This window comes from Dendrobium catenatum, unplaced genomic scaffold (genome assembly GCF_001605985.2).
Source record: "Dendrobium catenatum unplaced genomic scaffold, ASM160598v2 fragScaff_scaffold_760, whole genome shotgun sequence".
In the NCBI taxonomy this organism is placed as follows: domain Eukaryota; kingdom Viridiplantae; phylum Streptophyta; class Magnoliopsida; order Asparagales; family Orchidaceae; genus Dendrobium; species Dendrobium catenatum.
The window spans coordinates 25601-47745 of NW_021319222.1; the positions used below are offsets into that span (position 1 = coordinate 25601).

The 22145-nt window shown below is 33.2% G+C and overlaps 1 protein-coding gene across 1 annotated transcript; it reads left to right on the top strand.

Moving 5' to 3' along the window:
• The first annotated feature begins 16932 nt into the window (after positions 1 to 16932).
• Positions 16933 to 22065, top strand: LOC110097017 (abscisic acid 8'-hydroxylase 3). Its single transcript, XM_020823222.2, has 7 exons — positions 16933 to 17271; positions 18134 to 18869; positions 18975 to 19064; positions 20273 to 20351; positions 20499 to 20605; positions 21380 to 21498; positions 21634 to 22065. The coding sequence occupies exons 1-7, from the start codon at positions 17039 to 17041 to the stop codon at positions 21746 to 21748; spliced, it is 1479 nt and encodes a 492-aa protein (XP_020678881.2). The 5' UTR covers positions 16933 to 17038; the 3' UTR covers positions 21749 to 22065.
• Positions 22066 to 22145: the final 80 nt, after the last annotated feature.

A 22145-nucleotide genomic window follows, 5' to 3' on the forward strand; every position in this document is an offset into this window, starting at 1 on the left:
CTTGCCCGGTACCACAAAGATATTCGGACCTAACGATCAACGCTTGGCTGGCTCATTCGCTAACCAAAATTAGACGATATTCAGATACAAATAATATGGATATTCTACTCTACAATACTTAATCATATTACAAGACACAGAACATAATATATCGGTCAAGCAACGTTAACTACGCATTAAATACTCACGCATATGACAACAGATAATACCCAGCAATCAGCACAGTGCTCATGCGTTAAGAAGCCTATTAAGGTACATCAAAGGAACCACAAGATTTCGGACTTCCGATCTCCAGCTCTGATCTTACGCTTCGGACATTCTCCGACGTCGCCATTAGGACTGGGCTTACAGATCCTGTATCCCGAAAATACACATCTGGTTTTTGCACTTTTCTCGGCAAGTACCTTAATTTCTTGGAACCGTCAAGAAGGCAGCAAACGGTATCACGATCGTCCACCTGAATCTGAATACCAGGCCCTTGCTTCCGCCACCGCAGACACAATCTGGATAAAAGACTGCTTGAAGAATTCCGCATTCCCACCTCACCAGCCTTGTAGACGTCTTTGCGACCAAACACGTCCACGATAGCAATTGGCTAACATCCTGTCTTCTCACGCGCGCACCAGGCACAATTGAAATTGATCAACGATTTAATGCCGCTGATCAACATTCAAACAATACCATTCGGCTACTACCTATCAGCACGACAGATCAAATTGCCGAAATCCTAACTAAGCCCCTCTTTCGACGGCTCGGCATTCAAAAGATTTTAAGAATCCAAACTGACTATGGCTCTTTTCTAGATCATCAAATTTGCGGGGGAATGTTAGAAGAAATGTATATGATAACTCATAATTATCCCATAGGAAGTCGACAACGTGTACTAGCCGTGTATTTTTCTTATCTTCATGTATCTATTTAATCCCTTCTATTCTACTGTAACGTAAAGAATGATTTAATAATACAATTTACGTTTTCTCTGTTATGCTTGTTTTCTTGAACGCCTCTCTTGGGTTTCTTCTTAAACACCTAATTATTAGAATTGTTTTTAATTAGATTTATTACATGGTTCTTTTAATTGAGGGGGCCTTCCTCCTTGCCGGTTTGTTGGGTTCTCTGCTAAAATTATATCTTGTTGCCTTAAAAATACTAGCAAATACTTCATGCATGTCTATGCGGAACTATGATGACAAAGATAATATGCCGAAGCAATGTCTCTTTTCCGCCTTTGACGTCTTTCTAAGGCAATTAGAGAAAGTTGGACGATTTCTCCGGTCCATTGTCTTTTTGGAAGTTGTCTTTATTTTAAATTCGCTTTTGATTGTGTTCACCTATATATATATATATATATAATATGCTGACAAAGCAATTTTTTATTGTAATATTCATATGACAAGCTAAAATATGTCTTAGTTACTTCAGTATGATTTTTATTTTGTGATTTGTTGTAAAAAAATTTTAGATATCTGAAAATTTTTGTAAACACAATTTGTCGTTTTAAATTAACAATGCTAAGAAATGTATTCCATTGATTAAAATATATTAATTTTAATGAAGTTTATTAGCCAATATGACTCACATATTGATCCTTTTTATTAAAAAAGATAATTAAAATGTAATTAAGAAAAACAACATTTTATTAGTGTTTGGCTCATAAATTTTAATGAGAATTTGATTGAATCAGCCGAATATAGAGTAATATATTATTAGTATAAATAAAAATTTATAATCACACAAAAAATCAAAAGTAAGCAAATCTTAATATAAATGGATTTTTAAATATCAATGATTGAATCACATGCTAATAATGTAAATGCCCAACAATCTATAATACTAAGTAAATCACTTCTTTTTTTTTTTTTTTTCTTATCGAGCTTTACTTGCATTGCTTAATCTTCTGAGTTATAGGTTGGCAGATAGGTTAGGACTTAGGAGGATGGGTGAGCTAGGAGAAGGAGAAATTATTATGTGGCAACCGCAGGACCGTTCCTGGGGCAAATCAGAGACATGCATCAAGTCCTCATCGTTAAACAGCGGTAACACAATAAATAGTACATATGACGTTTTGGCGACGTAGAGCATCTTATAATTGGCTTCCAAACGACGTCCAATTGACCAACACGTAAGCGAATTTCCTAGGACAATGACTCATTCTTCGGTAGAGAGTGGAGTTTGCTTTTGTACATCAAGGATCTGTTGGAGAACTATACCCGTCACAATTAATGATCGTCCAGCTGATTTATAGCCTTAACCTTCATATCCTTTCTATAGAGATTGACAATAATGCCGAAATTTTTACAACAATTTAAATTTACAAATTATAAAATTAATTGGATTTTGTATTAAAGTTATTTAAACAAGTTATTATTCAACAGTTTGGTTAACGGCTGATAAAGTTCTCATCTCACTATTAAATAAATGGACCATATTAATACATTAAAATTAATCAATAATATTAGCAGCTAATTCATACTGCTCACGTTTCACACTAAACATGTTGAATGAATAGTATTATTTAATTAAAAAGTAAAAAAAAAAGGATCAGAATATTCTAATTAAATTAAAATATAATAAAATTTTTTATTTGTTTATATTTATTTGAAACATAAATATAAACATAGTATATCAAATTCAAATTAATCGATTATATTTTCATCATTTAAAGCAACTATTTAATAATTTTAAAAATTAATGTGATAACTTTTTAATCATTTTTTGAGAGAGGACAAATTTATAAAATAGGGGCGTGAATTCCTATTGTCCTCATGGACGGGCACTCCCCCCCCCCCCCCAAAATAAAAATCTAAAAAAAATTTAATTATTATGATGTTTTTTTGGGTAATTTGTCCCACTCTGTCATCATCATAATTTGAATCTTTGATGCCTTATTACAAAGGGTTTTTTAGAGCAATTTGCCCCTCGTTAAATTTTAAAATATCATGTTCTTTAATATATATTGCCTCCCCATCAAAAGGTAAAGGAATTCTATTATTAGAATTCCAAAAAAATCCTTCAATGCCAAAAATTTTTTATCGGGGCAGCACCCCAGAGAGAACTCCGAGGGTGGCAGCCCCTTGACCCGCAACATACATCCTTAATAAGTTTGACCACACCTCCAAATTAGGAGCTGATTCCGCCCATGATTTTAATGAATGAATTGTCACTAGGCGCTGCGCCCCTGCGAGAGTTTTTGGAGGTGCTGCCCCGATACAAATTTTGGCTTGAAGGATTTTTTTGGAATTCAATAATGAATTCTCTTTACCATTTGATGGGGGCAATTATATAAAGAACATGATATTTTAAAATTTTAAAGGGGGGCAATTGCCTAAAAACCCTTGTAATAAAGATCAAAAAATGAATGAAGATGGACAAATTACCCAAAAAACTCATATAATTAATTTGCATTAATTTATATTTGTAAATTTAAATTGTTGTAAAATTTGCGTTATTGTCGGTCTCTATTGAAAGATATGAAGATAAGGCTATAAATAGTGATGATCATAATTGTGACGGGTTAGTTCTCCCAACGATCCTTGAGCAAAAGCAAATTCACTTCTACCCGAAGCATGGTCTTGTCCTAGTGAAATTGTTACGTGTGGTCATCGGACGTCATCTGAAAGCCAATTAAGACGCTCCACGTCACTAATACTTTATGTACAATTATTGTGTATCACTGTATAACGGGTGATGTGATGCATCGTGATTTGCCTCCAGACAGTCTGATGATCACACATAATAATATCTCCTTCTCCTAGCTAACCCATTCCTCCTCTCCTATTGCCAACCTATCACTCAATGATTAAGCAATGCAAGTAAAGCTCAATAAAAAAAAGAAAAAGAAAAAAGTGATTACTCTAGTATTTAGATTGTTGGGCAATTACATTATTAGCATGTGATTCATTTCATTGATATTAAAAATCATTTATATAAGATTTGCTACTTTTGATTTTTTTGGTGATATAAATTTTTAATTATAAGAAATAATATATTACTCTATATTCGGATGATTCAATCAATTCTCATAAAATATGAGCCAACACTAATAAAATGTTGGTTTTTCTTAATTACATTTCATTATCTTTTTTAATAAAAGATCAATATGTGAGTCATTTGGCTAATAACTCATTAAATTAATATTATTTATCTAATGACATACATTTCTTAGCATTGTTAATTTAAAACGACAAAATTGTGTTTACAAAACTTTTCAGATATCTAAATTTTTTTACAACAAATCACAAATAAAATCATACTGAAGTAACTAAGACATATTTTTAGCTTGTCATATGAATAATTACAATAAAAAATGGTGTCAGCATATTATATATATATATAGGTGACACAATCAAAAGCGAATTTAAAAATAAAGACAACTTCCAAAAGACAATGTGACCGGAGAAATCGGTCCAACTTTCTCTAATTGCCTTGAAGACCGTCCAAAGGGGAAAGAGACATTGCTTCGCATATTATCTTTGATCATCATAGTCCGCATAGACATGCATGAAGTATTTGCTAGTATTTTTAAGGCAACAAGATATAATTTAGCAGAGAACCCAACAAACCAGCATAGGAGGAAGGCCCCCTCAATAAAAGAAACCATGTAAATGTAATAAATCTAATTAAAAAACAATTCTAATAATTAGGTGTTTAATAGTATCAAAACTTCCCAATGTCGAAATTTTATAATAAACAATTTCTTTTATTTTGGCATAGATAGTAGAAGAGCAATCAATGATACTATCAAAACATCTAGCATTCCTTTCCCTCAACATATAGTAAATGAAACAAGTAGTCACGAATGGTATTATGATTACTAGGTCTCATAGGCTTTCCTCTACATCCTTCTAGTCGATCGAGCACTTACCTTTTTTCATGAAATACTAAAAGAAATAAAATAAGCTTAACAAGCAAGTTTTTGTCCTGACCAAACACTTCCATCAATATTCAAAATAAAAGTTAGAATTCAATAAAATAAAAAGGCAATAAAGAATTATAAAATACTAATACAATCGTAGCACCTCCTGAATCAATATATAGTTCTACTTGTTATAATCATACTTGAGTTGAGGTAACCTACTAAAAATTTGCTTTTAAACCCTTATGTAAGTTTATGGAAATGTTTTTTGTGTATATGAAAGTCTTCAAATATTTCGAAGAGAATCCCAAGAGTTTGTTTACATGTTTGGAGATTTGAATTTTCCCCCTGAGGTGCTGCGATGTTGGAGTTGGCTTTGATTCGTTGCCAATGCTCTTGGAAAAAAAATTGAAATATATTTAGCTCACAGCGCTGGGGTGGCGTTATGTATTGTGCGCTCTCTAAGATAACAAACTGTTAGCTGTCGTCATCACTACGACCATGATCATCAAGAATCACTGCCTTTATTATGTTGTCGGTCATTGTTCCACCGACATCCTCCATCGTCGTATGAATTTGTTTAATCTACTGTTTAAAATTGTGCAATCAATAGTGTGCCTCTGCGCAATTCCTTCACATGACACTTCAAAGTGGACACACTGTAATCTTTTGGTGAGACGTATGCCTCGATTTTACTGAGGCGAACTACTTTGTTGTTCGACTTCATCTGTTGCACCACATTTTCTTTTCTCCTATTCAATTTTGCTCGCTTGTTCGATTGTGTTTGGTTTGCCCTCTTGGATGACGTTCGGTGCTCGTGTTTCTTTCGTACGTTGTTCCTTTTCAACGATGTCTGCATTGACTTCTTTGACAATGTTCTGTGCTCATGTTTGTTGTGTACGCTGTTCCCGTTAGATTGCATCTGCTTCGCCTTCTTTGAAGTTGTGAGTTTGTATATATAAATATATATATATATATTAATACCCAACTGTGTAATTTTAAACATTGGTTTAATCAATGTTCAAAACTAAAAATAAAAAAATAAAAAAGATCAAACATGTCATATTTTATATTAAAATATAAATAAAATAAAATAAAAAGAAAATAGATCACAAAGCGCCCCTCAATTTTTTGAGCATTCTTTTATTTATGATTTGATTAACAATCCTTTTCTTTTGACATTTAGCAAACGAAGGGGGGATATTTTTGCTATTCGCCACCCACCGTTGCTTAAAAGAGAATGATTTTACCACTGATCGCAGAAGTAGGCTTAGGGATTTTGCTAGATCTGCTAAAAACATTAGATAACATCCTTAATTAATCAGATATATTTTTATTTAATAAGTAAAAAATAAGCGACTTAATTGAAAGAAAATTCAATCTTTGTGACTCTTTCTTTAATTTAATTTGTAAGATATAACTCTATTTCATAAGTTAATAATTTTCTTTTTATAATAATTATTATTAAAAGCCAGAAATCATTTTTTAAAAAACAAAAATGAAAATCTATGAGAAAATTTAGAAATTATGATAATATGAAAAATTTAAAGGTAACTTTGCGTATGGGATCTGATTTTTTTTTATTTTTAAAATATATGTCCTTAATAAAATGAGCTAGAAGAGGCTAATGCCCTTAATAAAATGGGCTCTTTTTTGGAAAAATTGGGCTCGTTTGCACGGCAGGCCCAAATACTTACCACTATAATTCTTGAAATCTAATTTTAAACAATCTTATAGTTATATAATGTGTAATTATTATTTTTATAAATTAATTTTATTTAAACAAAATACTATTTTTATTAATTATTTTTAATTATTTTTCACAAGACTACTCATAATGGCAGTGTGACTCTGTAACACTTGAGGACATACATACTGCAATGGCTGGGCCGAATAAACTCTCGGTAGCCATTGCAGTTGTAGACACCGTAGACCTAAAAATTACAGCATTAAAGCCCATTAGAGTAGTCAGCAACATATTGGCTTTAATGTTAGCTAAATGGGCTTTCCAGCCCAGTAGACAGTGTAAACATTTTTAGTTCAAAAGTGAATTATAGATTTGTCGACCCAATAAGAGCCTCCTTCAAAAGTGAATCCTGTGGCTAATTTCTTCCCGTAATTCAGTTCTGTTGAGGTATGAAAGCATTTAACAGAAATTAATCTCTCTCTCTCTCTCTCTCTCTCTCTCTCTCTCTCTCTCTCTAAAATTAGGTATATTAATTATGGCTTTGACTCATATACCACAGGAGTGTCAACATAATTTTTCAGATCGGGCCCAATCCAAACTGAAATCGACTCGCATTCAACTGACACGAATCGAACTTGACACAATTAGCTAAACATGTCACAAACCCGCCTCTAACCCGATTCGACCAGACTTGACACATTGACCTGGTTGGAGTACGAGTTGCGAGCAAGCCAGCCTGCGCAGAGGTGAGCAAGCGAGTAAAAGGAAGGTGTCCGGAGGCTACGAGCGTTACACACCCCACACTTAGGAGCTGGTTACTTTCAGGCTGCTTTCGAATAGACTCAAACCTTACTTGAAATTACAACCAAGTCATAATATTAAACCTGAACAATTTTTCAAACAGGTTCACCCAAATCAAAAATTTTCTTGTCAAATTCGAATCGGATTTTTTGGTCATGTCAAATATTGACATCCCTAATCTACAAAATTTCAATGTCCTTTTTTTTCGTGCCAATTATTTTCCTATATAAACAAAATTACAAATTCAATTCTTGTAAAGTATTTGAGTAAATTACAGATTAACTAATAAACGTAATTAAACTTAGAAAAAATGGTTATGTAATTGATCACTAATATTTAGTATTTTACTGTTAATATTCTGTATTATTTTTGTTTTAATTTGTTATTTTTTGAACTGGGAGTCTTTCAAGTCATGTTGACAAAGAACAAACAAGTGGAAAAATATTTGCGGCGCGATTCGAAGGACGAGGATAGCCCCAAATCTAACTGGTAAAGGCGCATATGACTGACTGGGTGGAGCAGTTCTTCTACTAAAATGACATAAGACTAAGTGGTTGAATTTTGACGGAATTTTTTTTTACAATAATATTTTAATTTAAATTTTATTTGAAGTAATTTTTTATTATTTTATTTTTTTCATTGTAATAATAATTTTTTATTTTATCATTAATTTTTTTTGGTTAAAAAAATTGTGATAAAAAAATTCTTAGTACAATATTCAAAAATAATTATTTTCCTTACAACTGTTTTACATTTTAGTTAAAAAGTTGTCTCAAATGAAGTCTTAGTTTTATTCAAAATATGATTTATGATTTTGTTTAAATTTATTTTAAGATATATATGTGATTTATGCAAATTTTATGTATATTATGCTATTTAATCAAAATATCTTGAATTTTTTTTAACAATTACAGCAAAATTATAAAATTTCTTTAGAGATGAATATAATATTAAATTTGATTATTATTAATATATTATTTTTATCTTCGCATAAAATCTAGGATTATATTTAGTTTTAATATTTTAAAATAAAATAAAAGTATTTTATATTTTTATGTGTTATATTATTATTTTTACTGATAGTTCGGTATCAATCAATCTCAGTTTCGTAAAACAAATTAAATTTAATAATTCAAAATTTTCAATTTCAATAACAAAATTTTTATAAACTTTTAATACACGTGCTAGATTATGAAAGGCTGCTTAAATGAAAAACTGAACCTGTGAACCCTAACTGTAACAAATTTTATCTTAGATAAAGGACCGATAAATTTGAAAAATATTAAATTGATAAATGTCTTTGAGATCAGCCCAATCAAACTTTAATAAAATGGTCTAAATCAAATTTTAATAATTTTTATTTATCTCTGAAACTAAAAATATGTGTAAAATATCATTTCGCTCTTTCTCTATATGTAGAGAGACAACGAAATTATATATTATATGTATTTTTATGGAGCAACAACAATAATAATATGTATTTTTATGCTGCAAGCGACGTGGATGGTCAGGGTTGGTTGGCAATCTGGGTGGCCCGTTTCGCTGTGTTGGCTGCTTCTCACTTTCGATTTTGTTTTCTCCCATGGATGGCCCCTCCCTGGTAGTCCGAAGCTGGTCTGAGTCCGCATCTTTGGATTCTTATCCATATTTTTCTTTTTTATGCTTTTTGTTGTTCTACTTGTAAGCTGTTGTTGTGGCCCGGTGTGTGGTCTTTGTTTGTAAACTTTCTCTTTTAATGTATTCCTTTTTTCCAAAAAAAAAACAATAATAACAATATCAAGTCTTTGTCCCACTATGTGGGGTCAACTATATGAATCTTTTTTCTCCATTTGTTATGCTAAAAGTCAAATTCTAGTTTAAATCTAGCAAAGAAATATCATTTTTAATATTTTCTAACCAAGTCTTTGTAGGTCAAATTCTCGTTTAAATCTAATAAAGAAAGATCATTTAACATTGCCGTTGTCAGGTCCCAAGTCTTGAATGAGAAAATTGAAGAATTGTGCTAGGTAGTCGACAACCAGCATAAAATTTATCGAATAATCATGATATGTATTTTAGGGAGCGAGAATATATATTGTAAACTCGGCATGAAAAATATTTTTTTGATGGTAAGCATGAATGCGTATGATTACTCTACATGCATGAATGTGAAAGATAAGATGAAATGTGCACCAGATTCACGGTCCTCCGTAGGAATTGGACGTCGGACTCCATTGCTTGCTGTCAGTCTACTATCAGCCCAATTAAATGCGCCAACCTTATCCGACGACAGCAAATATTATTTGGGCTCCACCATACGGTCCAAAACCATCCAGTTTCAATGGGCTCTGTTTGAGGCTTCAATGGCCCATTGTTTCCTTGTGATTTTGAAATGTTTATAAAATGATATTTATTGATTAGTATAGTTTATTAAGCCAATTATATTTGGATCAATATTATTATTATTTTTTATAATTGAGACTGGTCCATATTTTATAAAGATTCTAGAAAAGATTTTTATCTGGCTTTTTTTTTATTAATAAAAATTATTGTAAATAACATTCACTAGAAAGTCGATTGGTAGCGATATTATGATCACCGGAAATATAAAATGCAGAGCTTTAAATTGTAGCAATTAAAATAACTACAAAGATATAGTGATGATTTTAATTGTCGCCATATAACAACGATTTAAACAAAATAAATCAATTGATCTAAGACGCTCTAACTCAAAGCCACTACGTAAGCTCCATATCTGCCTCGTCTCTGGTGATCCCACAAGCTTTTCTTTGATCACCTTAAAATCATTGCTTCAAATAGGAGAAATTCTTCTGTGCGAATACCAGACAGTCCAGAGGCGAATCAGAGCGCGGCGTCTGACTTGGTGCACAACGGGTACATAGCCGCAGTACACAAAAAAAAGTGATGTGACGTGCTCTGATTCGCCTCCGGATGAAATCCGGTGTCCGCACAAAATATTTTTTCTTCAAACAGGCCAAAGAAGTCATTTACTTTTCTTATTATTTTATAATTTTCATTGAATTTGTATATTTTTGGCAAAAAAAAAAAAGTTTTCATCACCTTTTTTTTGGGGTCCTTTTTTATGAGGAATTCTTATAAATTTGATTATGGCTTTCCCTCTCATGAAATGGGTATGTTAAGTTATATCACTTGTCCAACTTTATTCTTTCAATTCAGGATATAAATCCCTATCTACTAGATCTTCCTTTTTGGCTGCCTAACTACGAGCCATAGTGGAAAAGGTTATATCAGATGAAAAAAAAAAAACAAAGAGAGAGATCACAGTGAGCACGAATTTTAAACAGAGTTATTCGGTTCAAATAATCTAGTATAGCTGAAAATAAAAGTGATTAATAAAACAAAAAAATAACATAAAATAGACCGAAATTTGGTCAATCATATCCCCACTAATTATATCGGTGCTGCATCCGATTTGTCCCGCATCAAAACTCAGACGAATTTGCCCAGCTTGTCCTTTACCTACAACATTATGGCAATAATGATCCGCTAATAATTAGTTTTCGTACATAATATGACATATTAGCAGAGATTGTCCTGGCTAATCAGATGCATGAATCCTGAAATAGAGGCAATCAAATCCCACTTATATCTCTCATTTTCCACTATTTCATCATGCCATGCCCATATCCTCTTAGATTTTCTTTGGGAAGTCTTGATTACAAAGCCCTACATGGTCCTGATTGGGCCCAACCCATTGGGTACCTATACTTTACTTGGACGGGCTTCGCCCACTTGCCATGCTTTTTGAACGCAGTCTATCACGGACTGATGGCCTTGATGCTTGTTTCCCTTTGCTCTGATTGCAAACTTTCAAGCCGCATATCATAATTAACTGTAGTCGCAGCATGGTTTAAGTGTTGCACACTACGTAGCGATGATTGCAGTAATATAAGATATACGATGATTAGAAATGTAAATCAATTTATCCCCCGATGTTGAGTACCCACCCATACTCATCCACAAGGCCATGGGCGTAACCATACCCACCCCCATATACCCATTTGGTATGTGGGTACGGGTGGGTACGTGTAGCGTACCAAATGCAAAGTTCTTCTTGATTACTATTTCTTAAAGCAGTTTTTTAGTACATTTAAGAAGCACATCAAAAAAGGAAAATTAATTTGCCCAGCTTAACCTTTAATTTTTATACTAAAAAACTTTTTTAATTAAGAAGCAGTACGAAATTAAGCTGTCCGAAACAAAGCCTAAACTAGGACAATTATGTGCGGACGTCGAACGCCGTCGAGAGACCAACTAGAATGAGTCACGTCAAGATGCTCGATACCGCGGCTCGGTACGTGCTCTGTACTGTTGACTTGACGCATTCTAATTGATCTTTGGACGATGAATTGCATTCGGTGTCCCTACAAAACACATTCTGATCTTTAACAAGTGGGCACAAGAGGACCAGCACATGGCGGCTGCACCAGCCGATATTCCTTTTGGTTGGTGATGAGATTAGTTACAGGAAGGGTATAATGAAATATCAGAGAGCAATATAAATATAAAAATCCGAGCAAGAACTGGAGGATATTTAGGCAATGATGAGATGACGTGGGTGGATGGCATGTTATATAGCTGGTAGAGATCACCAACTACAAAATTTATATTCTATAGGCCGGGGCAAAGCAGCTCTCCATCTTAATCTGTTTCGTTAGCTCCACTCGGTCTTCTCTATTATATTGCTCCAAATAATATCTCAACTGCCATTATTATTATTAGTGGAAGTTCTTGTTGACCCAAAGAATACATGTGGTGAGATTTTGAATGGGATGATGTCAAGTTAATTATTACGTGTTGGAAGAGCTTGATTTTGTGTCAATACATTAATATTAGTTTTGGCTGAAGCTCAAGATCAGAAGGTTCTTCTGAATACCTAAGCAAATATGTCAGATTCATTATTAAATTATTTTTTCTAGTTTGATCAAATTATTGATATCTCATGATTGGATCCCATCAACTGATCTCCGGAATGTTAATTTTTTTTTTATCTGTACAAAGAATTCGCCAGAAAATTTTAGCAATTGCTCTTTTAAGTAGTTCGAGACTTGATAAATCATATTTGTCATCCATCAGCGTATTACTAGTGTTGCATTATGATATATTAAATCAATATTTAGAAACGATATCAGTAAATAAAACTAAGGCATGGATTTATAAATACGAATGTACGAGCAAAATATTAATTTAATTTAAATTCTGATAATTGGGAAAATTTGTTGGAGGTGGAATCCAAATGTGCAAAAAAGATAAAAAATAAGAAGATTTGTTATAAAAATTATTTTAGATGTAAAAATTCTGATAATTGGGAAAGATATAAAGAGGCACGTAAAGAATAAAGGAAAGTAATACGCGATGCAATGATCTTAGCTTTTGATGATTTATATAATATATTAGATACTAAAGAGTGAGAAAAATATATGTATAAGTTAGCCAAATGTAGAGATAGAAGTAGTAAGGATTTAGTTCAAATGAAATGTATTAAGGATGAAGATCAAAAAGTACTTTCATTAGAAGATGATATTTAATAAAGATGGATGATATATTTTGATAAACTTTTTAAAGAAAAATGTGAAAATACGATTGACTTTAATGACCTTAGCATCATGAATGAAAATAAAGATTTTTGTTTTTATTGGCGTATTAATAAAACCGAAGTTAAAGATGATTTAAAGAAAATGAAGTGTGGAAAAGCTGTTAGATATGATGATATTCCAATAGTGGTATAAAAATACTTAGGAGATAAAGGAATTTTTTTTGCTTACTAAACTTTTTAATACTGTTTCGAAGACTAAAAAGATGTAGATGTGTGAAGAATGAGTATATTAATTCCTATTTTTAAGAATAAATGTGATGCACAAGATTATGCGAATTATAGTGAAGTTAAGTTAATATGTCATACTTTAAAACTATGGGAGCAAGTTATGAAGCGTAGGTTGCAGCATGATACTAATGTTTCTCAAAATCAATTTGGATTCAAGACGGGTAGGTCTACTTTGGAAGCCATACATTTATTGAGAGTTTTGATGGAGAAATAAGCATATACGTGAAAAGATTGGAGTAGCTCCACTGGAAAATAAGATTAGAGATAGACACCTTAGATGATTTGGTCACATAAAACGGCAGCTTTCCAATGACCCATTTAGGTAAGTAGAGGTATTAGATTTGATTTATGTTAAGTAAGTTAGAGGTAGACTTAAAAACTTGGTTAGAAAATATTAGAAATGAATTTTATTTATTAGATTTATATAAAAATTGACTTTGAACATAACAGAATAGAGAAAAAAGGTTCATGTAGCCGACCCCACGTAGTGGGACAAAGGCTTGATGTTGTTGTTGTTATAGAGAAGGCTTAGATGTTTTGATCACATAAAACGTTAGCCTTTAGAGGATATGATTAGGAGAGTAATTGAATTAAATCCATCTTATATTAAGAAAGATAGAGATGGACAAAATAGAATTGGTTAGAAAGCATTAAAAATGATTTTTTATCAGATTTAAATTTTTTTATATTTATCCAATTTTAAAAATCAAATAAATGATCAAAAGAACGACAACCCCATAAATTATAAATATCGCCAAATATTAAAGAAAAATTGCAACTATAATATGCAGTTAATCAAACTACTAAGCGTGATTAAGTTTTCACTTAAATAAAACTGTAAGATTTAATATTTCAGTCAAATAATTTATTTGACTTAATATTAAATGGTACCCCATAAAAAATAGTATTTGCAATTAAGATCATTCTGATTTATTTTATTTAATTTGTGACACCTGGTCGATTTTTTCCCCCGCGACCGAATGTCCATAGCCGGGCAACTCGCCACGTGCCCGTGGTAGATGATTTTTTATTTTTTATTTTTTTATTTAAATAATAAATGAATATGGTCAAAATAATGATGAGGTGGAGGGAAGTTGATTTTTGAGGAATCGAATTTGGCGTTTTGTTAAAATAATAATAATAATAATAATAATTAAAAAAATATTTCATCATGTTTAGGGTGTAAGTGAGATGAGCTTATAGGGTTCACGAGTCAAGTTTTAGCAGAATTTCGAGCCTGAGTTCAAACCGCGAAAGGTTCGACTCGAATACTCATTGAGCAGCTCGAGAAGATTGAAGCACATCAGTGCGGGTGCGTACGAGGGGGCGACCTCGAGTGCAAATCATGGTATCGTGTGCAAACGTGGCAATGGCGGGATGGCAGAAGTCGTGGAAAAAGAGTGACAGCCTCGTGTGACGACCTTCGAGGTAGCAGAGGTTGTAGGAAGAGGGCGGCAGCCTCGTGTGCAAATCTATGCAACAGGAGTTGCGGGTGAGGGAGGTAACATCATGTGCATACCAAGGCAGCGTGAACCTCGGAGTGGGAATGGCAAGAAAAGTCAACTTTCAAGGCCCACAGGACGAGGATGATGACCTTGTGAGAGAGCTGGAGTAGAGGGACACAAGATTCGGACTTTAAATCACTGTGCCACGTGCACTCAGTGGGATGGAACGGGAGGTGCTCGAATCACTTGTGAGCTTCTTGACGAGCCACTCGCAATGAAACGAGTTGAGCTTAAGCTCATCTTTTGAGCTCGGCCCAAATTCGAGCTCAAAATTAAGCTCACGAGTTAAGAACGAGCTTGACTCGACTCATTTTCACCCCCAGTCTTCTTAGCGAACTTTTATTTGGTCTGGTGAACGTACGCAACTCTACGTTCGGCCGCCAGTTGAATTGCGCCACGCGTTTTCATTATTTACCGCGCGCTCCGACAACCCGACCCGGAACGGATCTAAGATTGCTCGGTATTGCTAGGTATTGTCGATTTTGCTCGGCAATAACCAATACCGAGCAATACCGAGCAAATACCTAGCAATACTCGTAGCACTAATACCAGAGTTTGTCATTCCTGAGTTTTCTAGCAATATCTGGAGCCAACCGATACCAAGCAACATACCGGTGCAAATCCCTAGCGAATACCGAGCAACATCCCCGAAACTATCTGAGTTGTACCGAGTTGTTACAAAGAAACTCGCGTCACGTCAGTCATTGCATGGTATTGGTCTTCAGAGAGCGGATTTCTCATTTTTGCAAGCAATTATCCTAGGCAATACATCGAGGCAAATACCGAGCAATACGGAATCTCGAGACATAAGATTCCCGGGTTCCCGCTCCGGAGTCAAGTCTTCGGCGGCTGGCGCGGTAAAGAAGTAAAGAGCCATGGCGACCATATGTTTATTGATGGCCGTACCGTAGCCTTTAGGTCGCGCATCGTAGACGTAATACTTGGTTGCTTCTTAGCACAGTGCATGTCGGTTTAATTCCCATTGAAGCTAGGGTCGGAGATTTCGTAATTTGCAATACATATATCTGTCTCGGAAGTGGATGCCAACATGGCACCGATATAAATGCGTCACGTCTTATAATCTATAACAACGTCACTAAGCTTTACGCGTGCCACATGAGCTTTTCTTATAAAGAACTATTTTTTTAATTTTAAAAATCCAATAAAAAGTAATTGGTTTTTTATTGTCTGATATAGTAATATAATAATATCTACCTTTGAATATCATATTTAATGGAGATACTAATATTGAAAAATATATCACATAATGACAGGTCAGATGAATAGCACTATTTTTAATTTTATGATATGTTAAATTATTTTGAGGATATATGGAGATTAGTAGATCTAAAGAGCTTTCATCAACTAAAGATAATAAAAATAATTAGGTTAAAATAATTTTTTTAATTTTTTATAAAAATATTTAAAATAGAAATTATTTTATGACAAGTATTCTCCCGGCATCCAATATGTGATTTGAATTTAATTATAAAAATGTCTAATTAAAATTTGACTTGAAATTTATGCTAGCCATAAATTTTTTTTCTAGATGTATCATTTACCTTCTATTTTTATCACTTAGACATGTTATGTTCAAAAATAAATATAATATAATTAATCATATATTATACTCATTTTAAAATAAATTAATAGGCTTTTAGCTATTTTTATTTAATTTTATCAAGATATCTTGATATAAAAATTCCATATAGATACACGTCACATATCAAAAGGTGATTAAGGCTTCGTTTGTGATGACTTTTTTACTGTTTTTTAAGTAATTTTTTTCTATAAAAATTAAAAAATTTTAACTAAAAAATTGTTTCAAAAAACAGCAAAAAAACTGTCTCAAACAAAGCCTAATTAAGACTTCATTTGAGATGGCTTCTAGCCTTCTATACCGATTTTTAAAGCAGTTTTTTTGTGCAAATATAGCTTAAGTATTCGTTTAGGATGACTTTTTTAATTTTGTATTAAAATTTTGTTTTGTAAAGCAATAAAAAAGTCCCCTAAATGTGAATTACTTGATAAGTATTGCGTTGGTTTTAAAATTAATTTATTTTAATGATGAGAGATAAATTTGAAAATATATGATTAAAAAACAATTTAAAAATGATATTTGCTTTCAGCCTGAAGACCCCCACTTGTGCACGACTGCAAAGCCGTTCGACACCTCATCCTCTGGCCTATATAAACTAATGCAGCGTAACGCATGTTCCCGCTGAATTCCACAGTTGAGCTCGATCTTCTCGTCGGCCTTAACCCACCTAATCTTTTAAAACTCCATGTGAGATTATAGCCTCACAACTCATCTTCTTCATAGAGCTTACTACACCATTGCAAGGATGGGATCGATTCTTCACACTATTCTGATCATATTCTGCTCCTTCTTTGTTCCTCTTGCCTTCTGCTTGGTTTCTCTTCTCTTGATCAAGATGATAGAGAGCTGCAAAAGGAAAGAACCACTGCCGGAAAAGCTGCCGCTGCCGCCGGGATCCATGGGATGGCCCCTCATAGGCGAGACCTTCCAGCTTTATTCCCAGCATCCCAACAACTTCTTCGCCACCAGGCAACAAAGGTACACTTACACTTGAAAAAAAAAATGTGAATTTTAAAATTTGGATTTTACGTTATGATTAGTGCAATATACGTGTTTATTCATGCATAACACTATCTTAAAAAAAATTAATTTTAAAAATTCAGTTTACTAGAATTTTCTTCCCTGCAATATATGGCTTTTGTTTTTTAATTGAAATTAAAATTGCTTTTGATATAATTTTTTATTTATTTTTAATCTTTATTTGATATTTCCTTATTTTATGCGGGTAATATCTCTTGAAAAAAAATTGGGAGAATTTTCCATTGTTTAAACTTGCAATTTTACAGAGAAAATTTTTGAATAAGAATATTTCCATAAAATTATGATTAAGATTGATCTCAAAAACTGAGTAATTAGATTGATCTCAAAAGTTTTAAATTTTATTTTAGAGAGGGCAGCACAAATTTCTCAAAATGTTATATTAATCTCAAAATAAATTTCATAAATTGAGAATTACGTTTTATTTTGGGACAATTTTTTTTAAGACAGCTTTTTTATAAAAAAGTTTTTGAATTATAAGTTTCTGTGTTAAAATGCAGTAAGAACACTATCATAATGAGATGACTTTCTTACTGTTTTTTAAAATAGATTTTCATCCCAAACGAAGAAACAAAAAATTTTGATTTTGACTCAATTTTTCCTATTTTAATGTTTATATGTTAACTATTTACATGGCTAGTTTTTCAAATAATTTGTTATACATGTTGCAACCCCTATTATCAGTTAATTTCCCATCTATACAACTCGACCACAAAATTAAACTAAAACTGTAAAACATACATATTCTCCACGCACGCAGGCTATAATTCAACAATCTTTTTTCTCTCTTCTGTTAAATCAGGCACGGTGAGATATGCAAAACGCACCTTCTTGGCTACCCCTGCGCTATGCTGGCAAGCCCCGAAGCCGCCCGCTTCGTCCTCGTCACCCATTCCCACCTCTTCAAGCCAACCTACCCGCGCAGCAAGGAACGCTTAATCGGTCCCTCAGCTCTCTTCTTCCACCACGGCTCCTACCACACCAACCTCCGCAAGCTCGTCCGCGCCTCCCTTTCACCTTTCTCCGTTCGCCGTCTAATCCCCGCCATCGACGCCGCCTCCTCCTCCACCCTCCATTCCTGGAACGGCCACATCCTCCCTTCCTTCCGCGCATTCAAAAACCTCTCCTTCGATATCGGCATCCTCACCATCTTCGGCGAGCATTTCGTCGAACACCTTGGAAAAACCGAATTGCGACAAAACTACTTCATCCTCGACAAGGGTTACAACTCGTTTCCAAACTGCATTCCGGGAACGCTGTACAGCAAAGCGATGAATGCGAGGAAGAGAATTGGGGGGATACTGAGAGAGGTCGTGAAGGAAAGGAGGGTGGTTCATGGAGGGATGAAGAACTTTCAAAAGGATCTATTGAGTTGTCTCATGGAGTGGAGAGATGATAAGGGCGAGAAGTTGAGTGACGAGCAGATCTCTGATAATATTATTGGCGTGTTATTTGCTGCTCAGGATACTACTGCGAGTGCACTTACGTGGGTCGTTAAGTACCTCCATGATCATCCGAAGATACTGGAGGCCGTGAAGGTAGGCAAGCGTCGTTGTTCCTGCGTAGAAATTTAGACAAACGTGTTTGATTTCTCATAACTATAAATGATCGAGCTGTGTTGATTTTGATTTCTTTGCTTGCAGGCTGAACAGATGGCGGTGTATGAGTTGAATGGAGGCGGAAGTCGGCCATTGGAGTGGGCGCAAAGTAGGAGCATGAGCCTTACGCACAGGGTAGGTTGGAATTCAGCGATATCATAAGTCAAGTATTTTTTTAATTTCTTCAAAAATAATTGATCAAACCAGCTGATTATACGGTTAATGATTTGAAATGTTTTTAGTTAGAATATTAAATCAACATCAATTCTATAATTCTTAAGTTTGATTTCATATGAAATAATAATATATAAAAAAAGTTTGCATAATTAAAATTTTGGTGATCAGCCAATTATTTTTCTCATTAATTAGTCTTCTATGTCAATATTGTTATTACCTTTGGTTGATCAAAATATTTAATATAATTTAGGAATTATAATTTTATTTGACAACTTTTTTTTTTGCTTCTTTTTTATTACTTCATAAAAATTTTTATAGTACAAAGCTATTTTTTACAATTATAATAATCACTTCCTAGAGTAATTTCATAATTAATTTTATAAAATGTTGAAGCCATCCTAAATAGACTTTTAAAGTTATTGAATTTCTTTTGGAATACTTATAATACATATATAATTTTAAATATATTCATCTCAAAATACTTGCAAAAAATTTGATATGGATATCCTGACCTAATTTTTTGGTGGGCATAACTCGCTATCATTTACAGAATACTGCACGCAAAACAAAATTTTCACATTAAAGAACTGTGAGCTATGCGCTGTGATCTAATATTTATGGAATTTAATTAATGGTTTTTTGTAATGATGGCACAAAAAAAAAAAGAAGAAGAAATATGTGCTCTTTGAGGAATTACGACAAACAAATTGATACAAAATGCTCAAAATATATTAAATGAATTTCTTAATAATGAGGATCATAATTTATGAAATTTCAAGCTGGAAACTGTTGAGATTCTCTACATCAGCAATTACTTTTTTCTTAAAGATCACAAGTAAATGTCCAAACAATTTAATAAATTCTATGTTTGCCGTCCCTCGAAATCTCTCAACACTTTTATTTTTTAGGCTTCGATTGAAATGATTTTCTTACTATTTTTTAAAGCAATTTTTTATATAAAAAGTTGTTTTAAGAAACAATAAAAAAATTATCATTTGAGACGGTTTTCTAACTTCTTCTTGAAGCAGTTTTTTGTACTAAAAAGCTGCTTTAAGAAGCAACAAAAAAACTATTCCAAATGAAATCTTAATATGCTAAAAGAGTTGATTTTGAAAAGTCTTCAAGCCATGCAGTTTTACAGATGTCCTCTTCTCTTGCATGTGTAGGTTATATTAGAAAGCCTGAGGATGGCAAGCATCATTTCCTTCACATTTAGAGAGGCAGTTGCTGATGTCGAGTACAAAGGTAATTGAACTACTAACACTCTTCTTGCTAGCTAATTCAATTTAAAAGTCTGTGTTGATTTCATTAATTAATGAACTTAAACTCATATTAGTTAGCCTAATTACCTTAGATTAGTATATAAGCTAAACTTTAATTATTTGTGCGCAGGGTACCGGATCCCTAAGGGATGGAAAGTGATGCCTCTGTTCAGAAATATTCATCACAATCCTGAATTTTTTCCAGATCCTCACAAGTTTGACATTTCAAGATTCGACGTATGTGCCTTCCCCCAAATCTTTTCTCATTTAAATGGGTGTCACGTTAATTTCTTAAATATTAGTTGACGCTGCACTTTTATAATCAGGAAATAATGAATCTACTTGAGATGACTGTAGAATTTTATGAAAATGATTATTAAGATATTGTGGTAAAAGAGTGTTAATATTATAAATAAATTTTTTTTAAGGTCTTATTTAGGACAGCTTTCTTATTATTTTTGTACTAAGAAACTGCTTTATAAATCATTAAGAAAGCCGTCCCATAGGAAGCCTAAATCGTATGGTTATTTTTTTAAAGCTACCGTAAAACAGCCTTGATGCGGAGAATATTAGTTATAGTATTTCTTAGAAGTAGTTTATTTAAGTTTGTTACTAGTTTCTAGAATATTCTTAAAAATGTTTCTTAGGATTAGCTTATTACAAATTTCTAGAATGATCTTATTAGTCTATAAATAAGTAAAGTATTGTAGTAAGAAGGATATTGATGAATATTATATGAATTGAAGACTTTAAGCTTGGCTTGTTATTTGGTTCTTAGAAATCCTTCAAACATCCTCTTCTTCAAATGATCCAACGATTTACTCTCCTTAATTTCTTTTTGAAAAATAAGGAGAAATTAATAACCAAATTGAATTGTAGATGTGGCCTTAAAAATAAAATAATGAAAAAGTTGTCTCTAACATACACTATATTTGAATTTTTTTTTCTATTGCATCTTAATTTTTAAAGCAGTAATGACCTGTAATGCTAAAGCAATTAGAACTTTTGCAGGCCTCTCCAAAGTCCAACACCTTCTTGCCCTTCGGAAATGGAGTTCATTCTTGCCCTGGGAACGAGCTTGCCAAGCTTCAGATGCTGATCTTCATCCATCACTTGGTGACCAAATATAGGTCAGTTTCAGACTGTACATTAATGCTTTTTAGATCTTCTTAATTACAAGTTCTTTAATTTATTGGTTCACTAAGAGATTCATATCAAGTGATTGGAAGGAAATAAACTCTTAGATTGGCTTTCTACTGGTCCAGGTTCGAAGTGGTGGGATCAAATAGCGAGGTGGAGTATTGCCCATTTCCGGTCCCAAAGCACGGCCTTCCGGTGCGGCTATGGAGCGTTGCCGACGAGGACGGTGGCAGGGCGTGAGATGCCACAAAGGTGTTTGACGAAATGCCTCCAACGGCTAGTTGTAAAGCATGGCTACTTATTCGAATGCAAGGGAGGAAGGATACATCGCCTACTAATTATTTTTCCTTTTATTGCCCTTTTTTGGACTCACAATACAATCATTGTGAGATCCGCCAAATTATGTAAATTAGTTATGTTGATTGTTTTGCAACATGTAATACAATCATTGTGAGGTCCCCCACAATAAATGCAAATGGTAACACCGCAATGTTTACTATGAATCCTCTGTCCCTCGGCTCACAATACAATTACAATCATTGTGAAGTTCACTGTAACTATGTAGAATGTTTTCGCATTATTCTCTTACTAAAATTTAGAAAAAATTTGACTTAAAATATTTATGCTAAACTTAACA

What these genes read in the sequence shown, in the direction of transcription:
- LOC110097017 (XM_020823222.2), top strand. Translation starts at nt 17,039, where the DNA reads ATGGGATCGATTCTTCACACTATTCTGATCATATTCTGCTCCTTCTTT. An exon ending in AGATACTGGAGGCCGTGAAG is followed by an intron (nt 18,870 to 18,974) that starts GTAGGCAAGCGT and finishes CTTTGCTTGCAG; the next exon opens with GCTGAACAGATGGCGGTGTA. An exon ending in TGCTGATGTCGAGTACAAAG is followed by an intron (nt 20,352 to 20,498) that starts GTAATTGAACTA and finishes ATTTGTGCGCAG; the next exon opens with GGTACCGGATCCCTAAGGGA.